Genomic DNA, 12047 nt, shown 5'->3' with positions numbered 1-12047 from the left:
TAACTAAGTGGCTCGGGGACCAAAACGTTGACATTTTGGGTCCATGGCCTGGAAACTCCCCAGATCTTAATCCCATTGAGAACTTGTGGTCAATCCTCAAGAGGCGGTGGACAAACAAAAACCCACTAATTCTGACAAACTCCAAGAAGTGATTATGAAAGAATGGGTTGCTATCAGTCAGGAATTAGCCCAGAAGTTGATTGAGAGCATGCCCAGTGGAATTGCAGAAGTCCTGAAAAAGAAGGGCCAACACTGCAAATACTGACTCTTTGCATAAATGTCATGTAATTGTCGATAAAAGCCTTTGAAACGTATGAAGTGCGTGTAATTATATTTCACTACATCACAGAAACAACTGAAACAAAGATCTAAAAGCAGTTTAGCAGCAAACTTTGTGAAAACTAATATTTGTGTCATTCTCAAAACTTTTGGCCACGACTGTGTTTTGTAGCTATGTATGTATGTCTTTAACAGTAGGGCTGGAGGGAAGGTGTTAAATAAAAAAAATTGGCATTGGGGGGTTGGAGCGCCGCTTCAGTTTTCGGCTCAGGTAGCAGAAAGGCTAGGTGCATCATCCTGTGAACAGAGAGGTTTCTCTGGTTATACCAGTTCTGAGCACTGAGGATATGACGGTACAGATGGGAAATAGTGTTCTGCTCTATCAACTCCCAGGTACCAGGCCTGGCCACTAGGCGGGAAAGTCCTTACCTAACTGGGAGCCAGCTGACTAAACCATCATAAGGTAACTAGATGCCACCCAGCATGCAAACTCCACGTGGCGCCAGCACTAGAGCAGGACGTCAGTCAGAAGGCGGAGCTCTCAGCCTCGTCTGGCAGGGGGCGCATGACGTCACTCCCCTTCATTCATTGCGTATGCTGGACCACGCCCATTCACTACGGCTGGCGGCTATTGGCTGTCAGTTCTGTGGGTGTGTGCTATAAAGAATTCTCTTTTGACAGCAGGCCCGGCCCAAGACACACCCACGGCCTCTGCGGCCAATGAAATAAGAGCCGGGCAGGCGTGTGAGGATATGGTCGCTGCGCGCCGCCCGGCCTGTCCTTGTTGTGCCTGACGTCAAGCCAGAGCAGACTACAGAGGACCTGCAGCATGTCATTCAGCGTGGAGCAAAGGGCCAAGGCCAACAGCCTGGAGTACCGGCTCTTCTTCAGTGAGTGATGTGACCGGGGGAATAGACAGTGCGATCGGGAGGGGATGTCAGTGAGAGGGGTTAATGGAATGGCCTGACTCATATGTGACCCAGATAACACATTATAGAATGTATACTAATGCTACCTACACAGTACAGAACATATACCGCTGCTCTGTACACCTTACAGAATATATACCGCTGCTCTGTACACCTTACAGAATGTGTACCGCTGCTCTGTGCACCTTACAGAATGTGTACCACTGCTCTGTACACCTTACAGAACATATACCGCTGCTCTGTACACCTTACAGAATATATACCGCTGCTCTGTACACCTTACAGAATATATACCGCTGCTCTGTACACCTTACAGAATGTGTACCGCTGCTCTGTACACCTTACAGAATGTGTACCGCTGCTCTGTGCACCTTACAGAACGTGTACCACTGCTCTGTGCACCTTACAGAATATATACCGCTGCTCTGTACACCTTACAGAATGTGTACCGCTGCTCTGTGCACCTTACAGAATGTGTACCACTGCTCTGTACACCTTACAGAACATATACCGCTGCTCTGTACACCTTACAGAACATATACCGCTGCTCTGTGCACCTTACAGAATGTGTACCGCTGCTCTGTGCACCTTACAGAATGTGTACCGCTGCTCTGTGCACCTTACAGAATGTGTACCACTGCTCTGTACACCTTACAGAATATATACCGCTGCTCTGTACACCTTACAGAATATATACCGCTGCTCTGTACACCTTACAGAATGTGTACCGCTGCTCTGTGCACCTTACAGAATGTGTACCACTGCTCTGTACACCTTACAGAACATATACCGCTGCTCTGTACACCTTACAGAATATATACCGCTGCTCTGTACACCTTACAGAATGTGTACCGCTGCTCTGTACACCTTACAGAATATATACCGCTGCTCTGTACACCTTACAGAATGTGTACCGCTGCTCTGTGCACCTTACAGAATGTGTACCGCTGCTCTGTGCACCTTACAGAATGTGTACCACTGCTCTGTACACCTTACAGAATATATACCGCTGCTCTGTACACCTTACAGAACATATACCGCTGCTCTGTACACCTTACAGAATATATACCGCTGCTCTGTACACCTTACAGAACGTATACCGCTGCTCTGTACACCTTACAGAACATATACCGCTGCTCTGTACACCTTACAGAACATATACCGCTGCTCTGTACACCTTACAGAACATATACCAGTACTTCGCACACATTACAGGATGTATACCGATACTCGGCACACGTTACAGGATGTATACCAATGCTACATACACATTACACAACATATACCAATGCTCCGCACACATTACAGGATATATACCGGTACTCCACACATCTTACATAATGTATGCCGGTGTTCCATACACATTAGATGACGTATGCTGGTGCTCCGTGCACATTAGAGTATACAGTATAACAGTGCTCTGTACACATTACAGAACGTATACCGGTACTCCACACATCTGTAACACAGAATATATATATATATATATATATATATATATATATATATATATATATATATATATACACTGCTGCTCTGTACACAGTACAGAATATATACCGGTGCACTATGATAATGACCGGACAGCAGTGACAGATTGTGGCGGCCTCCATTGTGAGTGGATGAGCCAAATCCTTTAATTCAGTAACAGGAAATGTAATCAGTGGTTAAAGGGGTTCTCTGGACTTTACAACCTTGCTGTATGCTAACCTGTGGAGACAAGATAGTCTTCTCTGTACTTACCGCTGTGTAGCATCGCCACTTTCGCTATTTCCACTGTGTTCATGTGACCATGGGGACTGGATGTGGGTTTTTCCGCTCGGGTTCTGTCCGGATGTGTTCCGGAGTCTTCCTCTTCATCTGTGTGTACAGTATATGCAGCTGAACAGGAAGACTCGGGAACAGATCTGGTCGCGACCTGAGCGGAAGAGGCCGTAGCCAGTTAGAGCAGCGAAGGAGACAACAGAGGAGTAGGTACTGAGCAGATCATCTTGCCCTCACAGATCAGTGCACAGCAAGAAAGCGCAGAGAACTCCTTTAAGATTCTGGGGAAAATGGAATCGTGAACAGTTCTGGAACTGTCTAATTGACTTGATGTTTCTATTTCTCAACAAGATGTCTTCCTGTGATTGCAGAGGACATGTATCACTCTGCTTGTCTCATAGTGGATTGCTCTGCCTGGATACAGTGGTAGCTCTAGTAATGTAAACAAATCTTAGCTCTAAATGTAAAAAAAAAAAATCGTTCCATTTACTGACAGCAAGCAGTGGAATGGTGAGGACTAAAGTCTTTCAAACCGTAAAGCTAGCCCTGCTGCCCATACGAACTAATCCCTCCCTTGTGCTACAGTTTTGATAAATGAGGCCCATATATTAGAACATTACATATCACTATGTGGTAATTAAACTTGATCTATGGTCCAGCCCCTGTGAACAGATTTCTAAGTTTTAAAGAATAAAATTGGTTGAAGCCTGCTCTATACAGTGCTGCCCATAATTTTTCATACCCCTGGAAAATTTTGACTTAGTTACTTTTATTCAACCAGCAAATAATTTTTTGACGGGAAATGACATAGGTGTCTCCCAAAAGATAATAAGACGATGTACAAGAGGCATTATTGTGGGAGAAAAAAACATTTCTCAGCTTTTATTTACATTTGAGCAAAAAGTGTCCAGTCCAAAATTATTCATACCCTTCTCAATAATCAATAGAAAAGCCTTTATTGGCTATTACAGCAATCAAACGCTTCCTATAGTTGCAGACCAGCTTTTTGCATGTCTCCACAGGTATTGTTGCCCATTCATCTTTAACAATGAGCTCCAAATCTTTCAGGTTGGAGGGTCTTCTTGCCATCACCCTGATCTTTAGCTCCCTCCACAGATTCTCAATTGGATTCAAGTCTGGACTCTGGCTGGGCCACTCCAAAACGTTAATGTTCTTGTCTGCTAACCATTTCTTCACCACTTTTGCTGTGTGTTTTGGGTCATTGTCATGCTGAAATGTCCACTGGTGCCCAAGGCCAAGTTTCTCTGCAGACTGCCTGATGTCGTCGAGAATCCTTATGTATTGCTCTTTTTTCATGGTGCCATTTACTGTGATTAGGTTCCCTGGTCCATTGGCTGAAAAACACCACCATGTTTGACAGTAGGGATGGTGTTCTTTGGTTTGAAGGCTTCTCCTCCTTTTTTACGCCAAATGAAGGAAACATCATTGTGACCAAACAATTCAATTTTTGTTTCATCTGACCATAATACAGAAGACCAGAAGTCTTCTTCTTTGTCCAGATGAGCTTTTGAAAAGGCCAAGTGAGCTTTTGTATGCCTTAGGCCTCATGCACACGGCCGTGTTCCGTGGCCGAGAGCGGACCGTGGAAACCCGGCCAGGATTCCTCCTGACAGCATGAGCGCACGGCGTCATTGGTTGCAATGACGCCGTGCGCTTCATGCAGCCACTGCTGTACAGTAATTCACTAGTATAGTGTATTACTGTACAGCAGCGGCTGCATGAAGCGCACGGTGTCATAGCAACCAATGACGCCGTGCGCTCATGCTGTCAGGAGGAATCCCGGCTGGGTTTCTCCATTCCGCTCTCGGCCGCGGAACACCACCGTGTGCATGAGGCCTTATCTGAAGTGGAACCCATCGGTGTGCAGTGTCCGTTGGATTGTCTGCCTTGAGACATTTCCACCAGCAGAGCCCAGATTCACCAGGATGGCCTTGGTGTGATCCTTGGATTCTTTTTCACCTCTCTAACTATCCTCCTGGCCAGCACAGGTGTCACTTTGGGCTTCCGACCACGTCCTCAGTGCGGAACATCTTGTATTTTTTGCTCAAATGTAAATAAAAGTGGAGTTGTTGTTTTTTTCCACAATAATGCCTCTTGTACATCGTCTTATCTTTCGGGAGACACCTATGTAATTTCCCGTCAAAAAATTACTTGCTGGTTGAATAAAAGTAACTTTAGGTCAAAATTTGCCAGGGGTATGAATAATTATGGGCAGGACTGTATGTGCTCCTAATATGTAATGTAGGTCTCCCAAAAGTCTTCTTACGTCCACCACGTGCACAGAGAGCTCAGTGGACACCTGCCTTCTTCATAGGTGCTGGATGTACCTTAGCTGCACCCTTCAAGATCTGCTCTTGGATGGGATTGTGACAAGTTCACTGGAACAAGTGCTGAAAACTTGTAGGGTTCCTTTAATAGTATGACCATACAAGAGCTTAAAGGAGGTGTCTAGCTGCAGATCATTATTTAGGTACCACCCAGACAGATGCATCCTCACCTGGTCTCCAGCCACGTGGCCCCACTGCCGTCTTCGCTGCTCTTTGGTCCCCACATGTCAGTTCCGGCAGAGATGGAGATCATGTGCTCATTTGCAGCCAATGACTGGCCGCAGCAGTCATGTGTCCCCCCCCCCCAAGAGGCTCTGTGACCCCTGTCCATGCCGGAAGTTTACATGTGGGAACCGAAATCCATTGGAGACAGAGGTGGACCCATTATGGCGGAACAGAGTATCAGGGAGCAGGTAAGCAGGGGCAGATTGGCCATAGACCCTACAAGGAAATTCCAGGTGGGCCAATGCTAAAGGGAGCCGCCCAAGCCCTCTTTACAGCCGCATGCCACGCTCAGTGCCCTCCTGAACTCAACTGTGGTATTGCAGACCCCGCCCACTTGCGTTGTCCCCGCCTATCTGTCACTTTGGACTCTCATACAACATCGGGCCACTCCAACCCTGCAGGTAACTATGCTTCCCTCGACCTGTAACTTGGTAGGGTGTGGTATTTGAATAACTATTTGAAGTTGGGCGTGGTGAGGGAAAAATGCTCGCAGGCTGCCAGCTTCCTCACTGCACCTGCGCCGAATACTGAACGGCGCGAGATTTTACCAGAGCACAGGGCTGGCAGACAGATGCGAGCGCTGCCTGGCCCTGTCAATCAGTACTTGGAGGGAGGCGACAAAGGTGGGAGAACGGAGCCTCTAGGAGCAGGAACAACGCCCCCACCTCCTGCTCCTAGAGGCTAATTAGCATATTATAAGTTAGATTTCTGGCATAACGGGGCATAGATAAAAGTAGGAATAGGCCAGTTAGGTTTAGCTGACATTAGCACATCGCTAATGTCAGCTAGTTTAATAGGGTTAAATCTGGTGACAGAATCCCTTTAAGAAAATGAGGTTGGGTATGGCCGCATGGTCAGGTTTCTGCATGCAGTTTTGAAAGCCGGAACCAGCAGTGATCTCGTAAAAAGAGAAGTTGTTCCCTTTTTCTACTTTTATGCTCCACTCCTGATTTTGTGTACTCTTAGCATTTCTGCACCAGTTATTTCTCCTAGTGTGAACAGAGTCTAAAGGTTCCGGGCTGATAAGGCGATCGATCATTTGTTTGCAACCAGTGCTCAATGCAAGGCTATTATCTGATCAGCTAAGAAATGAGCAAACTATTGTACTGTTTATTGGCTAATTTTTAGGCGGGCATCAGTCAGCAGATTTGTACCTCTGAAACTGGCTGGCCTGTTACATGTGCACTTGGCAGCTGAAGGTATCTGTGTTGGTCCCATGTTCATATGTGCCCACATTGCTAAGAAAAATGATGTTTTAATATATACAAATGAGCCTCTAGGAGCAACGGGGGTGTTACTGTTACACCTAGATTATCTTCTCTCTCTACAAATGAACATGGGACCAACACAGATGCCCGTAGGATAGGTATAAATCTGCTGAGAGATGCCCATTAATGCCCGCCTTGAAATGTGATTGGGCAATAAACGATAGTTCACTCATGTCTTAGCTGATATGCATACATTGACCAACAGTTGGAAACAAATGCTTGTTTGCCTTATCAGCCTGCAGAAAAGGACCTTTAGACTGTTCACACCACAGTCCAGGAGAAATACCCAGTGCATATGCTGAATGTATCCCCAGAGCCCCAAGGACCTGGTAGATGACAACAGAGTGTCCTTTTAGCAGCCTATAGTCTATTATAGTGCCGAATCGAGCATACATATATGTGGGAGGAATAAGAGAGATTGCGAGTCACTATAATTGCTCCAGATAAATCGGGCTAAATGAGTGATGATCAACTTGCTATATCATCGATCGGCGCTGGATACAGGAAATCAGCCCATGCTAAAAGTCCCATAGACACAACTGGGACATAGATGTTGGTCCATGTAAAGTCTTCCCATTTATTAGTGCATGCGTGATATGTATCCTCCCTTGTATGTAAGGATAATATGGACCAGTATCTTTAGGACCATATTTGCTAATGTATCTGTGCCAAAAAATCTGTATAAAAAAAGTGCCACAAACTGCAGAAATTTGCAGCTCAAGTTTCTACACTTTTTTTTTTTTTTTTTTTGTAATACATGCCTGCAAGGGAGCAGAGTTTAGCAGTAGGGGCCGAACTTTACTAGACAGAAGCAGGTCCTAAGATGCACCATTCGGCGCCAAAATTTCACTACAATTCTGGGGTAAAAATCTCTCCCAAAGTAAGCCGACCAATGTTTGGTATAGAGGGAGAGAAAAGCGTCCGTCCCTGCGCTGGATTTATCATCCTGCTTGGGCCGTTGTGATAAATCTGAAGCAGGTCTAGACAGCCTGTCTAGAGGGTAACACTTTTACAACACATTTATTTCTTCTTTATTCCTTGTATAAGGAGGTTGTCTTAAGTTGATTTACTAACATTACTAGATGCTTTTTACTACCTGTATTTCCCGCCCTATAAGATGCTCCTAGGTTTTGGGGGAGGAAAATAAGAAAAAAAATATTTCATCAGACCCCCTATCTTTCAGACCAAAATAAAAGAACCTACCTCTCCTGCTCCAGACGGAGCAACCACCTGGGAGATCCATGCACTTTTCCTGCAGCGCTGCACTGTGACCTGATCTTCTTAACCGTAGTGAGACCTCAGCACACGTCTAATTGGATGGCTTTTGTGGGTGCTCGTCTCCTGATAGCCTCCTTCCACCCGTGGAGTGAAATACAGGTCCTTCTAAAAAAAATTGCATATTGTGATAAAGTTCATTATTTTCTGTAATGTACTGATAAACATTAGACTTTCATATATTTTAGATTCATTACACACAACTGAAGTAGTTCAAGCCTTTTATTGTTTTAATATTGATGATTTTGGCATACAGCTCATGAAAACCCAAAATTCCTATCTAAAAAAATTAGCATATTTCATCCGACCAATAAAAGAAAAGTGTTTTTAATACAAAAAAAGTCAACCTTCAAATAATTATGTTCAGTTATGCACTCAATACTTGGTCGGGAATCCTTTTGCAGAAATGACTGCTTCAATGCGGCGTGGCATGGAGGCAATCAGCCTGTGGCACTGCTGAGGTGTTATGGAGGCCCAGGATGCTTCGATAGCGGCCTTAAGCTCATCCAGAGTGTTGGGTCTTGTGTCTCTCAACTTTCTCTTCCCAATATCCCACAGATTCTCTATGGGGTTCAGGTCAGGAGAGTTGGCAGGCCAATTGAGCACAGTAATACCATGGTCAGTAAACCATTTACCAGTGGTTTTGGCACTGTGAGCAGGTGCCAGGTCGTGCTGAAAAATGAAATCTTCATCTCCATAAAGCTTTTCAGCAGATGGAAGCATGAAGTGCTCTAAAATCTCCTGATAGCTAGCTGCATTGACCCTGCCCTTGATAAAACACAGTGGACCAACACCAGCAGCTGACATGGCACCCAGACCATCACTGACTGTGGGTACTTGACACTGGACTTCAGGCATTTTGGCATTTCCCTCTCCCCAGTCTTCCTCCAGACTCTGGCACCTTGATTTCCGAATGACATGCAAAATTTGCTTTCATCCGAAAAAAGTACTTTGGACCACTGAGCAACAGTCCAGTGCTGCTTCTCTGTAACCCAGGCGCTTCTGCCGCTGTTTCTGGTTCAAAAGTGGCTTGACCTGGGGAATGCGGCACCTGTAGCCCATTTCCTGCACACGCCTGTACACGGTGGCTCTGGATGTTTCTACTCCAGACTCAGTCCACTGCTTCTGCAGGTCCCCCAAGGTCTGGAATCGGTCCTTCTCCACAATCTTCCTCTGGGTCCGGTCACCTTCTCGTTGTGCAGCGTTTTCTGCCACACTTTTTCCTTCCCACAGACTTCCCACTGAGGTGCCTTGATACAGCACTCTGGGAACAGCCTATTCGTTCAGAAATTTCTTTCTGTGTCTTACCCTCTTGCTTGAGGGTGTCAATGATGGCCTTCTGGACAGCAGTCAGGTCGGCAGTCTTACCCATGATTGCGGTTTTGAGTATAAACCAGGCTGGGAGTTTTTAAAAGCCTCAGGAATCTTTTGCAGGTGTTTAGAGTTAATTAGTTGATTCAGATGATTAGGTTAATAGCTCGTTTAGAGAACCTTTTCATGATATGGAAACACGCAGACCGGCCATCCAGCTTGACAAAGGGCACCGAATGGGCCCGAAACGTTGCACATGGCAATAAATGTCTTAAGAATATATTGAGAATATACCACTGGTAAATAAAGGTTGAATATAAAGCTACATTGGTGCACTGTGACCTGATGACTTTGTACTCAGTCAGGACACAGCACAGTGCGGTGCCAGGAGAAGACCAGGGAGCGGTGAGTAAAGCCAGCTCCCACTATATTCACCTCTCCTGGTCCCACTGTATTAAAGGAGTTGTCTGGGATTTTAATATTGATGACCTATCCTCAGGATATGTCATCAATATCAAATCGGTGGGGGACGGATCACCCAGCAGCCACGCTGATCAGTTGTAGGTAGAGACTGTGCGCGCAGTGTGCACGTGCCGTCTCTTCCTGCTGCTATGTCTATGGCAAAGCAGAAGAGAGAAGGTGCGTGCACGCTGTCTCCACATACAGCTGATCGTTCGGGGTAGGATAGGTCATCAATACTCAAATCCCAAAGAACCCCTTTAGTGAGCGCTTCCATAATGGAGTATTCACTTTATACGACACACTGCCATTCCCTCACCCTCCTTTTGTGCGGAAAAATGCATCTTATAGTACAGGAAATATGGTACTTTGGCTGGAACTTTTTTGGTCCCTGTCGCCTGTCGTGCTTAAATTTGTATGGGTCCACAATAAATGCAACAGTACTTGGATGTCATCAATGTCCAGTACACATCCATGTGGCTGTTCATAAAATTATAGCACATGTCCTATTGTCCATTTTGTGGGCATGCAAACGGCCGGTATCTGTATTTTGTGGATCTTCAGTTTGCGGAACACAAAATTGATACACTCTTCTGCATGAGGCCTTAGGATCGTAAAGAAAATGGTGTCTGGTCCCTCCTGCTCAGCCACAGAAGTGACCCACCTCAGCCAGGGTTTAGCAGAGCGGTCACCTTTACTTGTCGAAGGGACCAGGAAGAGTCTGGATGGGAGTGGTAGGGGATTGGTGAGGTGAGGTTTTTTTTTTTGTTTGTTTTTTAAGCTATTATAAAATGTTTGACAACCGGTTCAAAGCATACCTCATGTTATAATTTACGTGAATCGGCAATGTATGTGCATGTATGACTCTTTGTTAGATATCTTGTTAGAAGAAGTAAGCATCTTCCAGTATCCTGTAGGTTCTCCTTTCTCTGTCTGAAGGCTCCCTGTAAGTGTGCAGAAACCTCCTCCCTCACCAAGGCGCTTGTCTGTATTATCTCAGAAGCCGAAGACAGGGGCAGAGGTTGCTCTATAGATTTCCCAGTGGAGCACAAAGATTCCTCTAGCCAAGGAGGATTGTGCCATTTACAGTGATGTAAATTATTAAAACCTTACTATTTACTATGGGAAATGGCATTGCTTCCATGTATAAATAGGGAGCTGAGGTAATTCTTAACTTGTGTTACATCGTTCACCGCAAAATAACCGTGAATGAGACAAAGCTGTAACACCCTGCACCACTGCTGCTAAAAGAGAGCCCGGACGTAATGAAGAAGCTGCAGCACTCGCACAGACCACTTCAAAGAGCTGATCGGTGGGGGCGCCGAGACTCCGACTCCCACTGATCTGATATTGATCTTGGACTATCAGTTTTAAAAGGCTGGATAGCCCCTAAAGAAGAATTGCGGGAAATTGGTTTATTTAGAAGTCATTCGTATCCGCAGTGGGGATCTTCTGTAAATATCAGCAGTTATGAGACTGTCTGGAACATGTTCTTAATGTTGACGGCAAGCTCAAGAACATAAGCATTTATTGGGAAACTTGCTTGTAGGTCATGGTTACATGCGGCTACTTTGGCCTCTTCTGCTCTCTAATCTTTGTGCAGCTTAAAGAGACTTTCCAGAGAGAATAAAAAAAATAAAGGGCCAGAAAGTAGTAGTAGTAGTAGTAATAATAATATTATTAATAATAATAATATTATTATTATTATTATTATTATTATTATCTCACCTCCACTGATTCTCTGCTGCTCTCCACTACCCTTTTCTAGTTTGTTTGCCAAGAAAGGCTCACTCCAATCACTGGCCTTATCAGTGACCTGCCGCTGATTGGCTGAGTGGGTCCTTCTTGCCATTTCCGGTGTGCTAATCCAGGGCAGTGGAGAGCAGTAAGGAAACACTGGTTGTGTTTTTTTTTTTTTTTTTTTTATTGTCCCAGGAAACCCTTTTTATGGGTGTTTTCCCAAACAGACAGACTCATGAAGAAGAGATGAGCATGAGATTGATGCAGAAATTGGATAGTGCATGTAATTTTCAGATAAAAACTCGGTTGCGACCATTATTATTGCAATATAAGACCTTTAGTATGTAGAGTAATGTTTAGGGTTAAAAGGGTTGTTCAGCTTTGAAACAACTTTTGCCACCACCCCCCTAGAACTGTGGAGGGAAGCATACGTACCTGCTCACCACCAC

The 12047-nt window shown here is 45.1% G+C and overlaps 1 protein-coding gene across 1 annotated transcript in view; it reads left to right on the top strand.

Moving 5' to 3' along the window:
* Positions 1–1020: 1020 nt before the first annotated feature.
* Positions 1021–12047, top strand: part of PPA1 (inorganic pyrophosphatase 1) — a 111358-nt gene continuing 100331 nt past the window's right edge. The window contains exon 1 of the mRNA XM_044297448.1: positions 1021–1169. Within this exon, the coding sequence (XP_044153383.1) occupies positions 1109–1169 (61 nt within the window). The 5' untranslated portion in view covers positions 1021–1108. The remainder of the gene's footprint in view (positions 1170–12047) is intronic.

Source organism: Bufo gargarizans, chromosome 6, assembly GCF_014858855.1.
Source record: "Bufo gargarizans isolate SCDJY-AF-19 chromosome 6, ASM1485885v1, whole genome shotgun sequence".
Classification (NCBI taxonomy): domain Eukaryota; kingdom Metazoa; phylum Chordata; class Amphibia; order Anura; family Bufonidae; genus Bufo; species Bufo gargarizans.
Note: the sequence above shows the minus strand (reverse complement) of the source record. Positions and strands in the feature narration are given on the sequence as shown.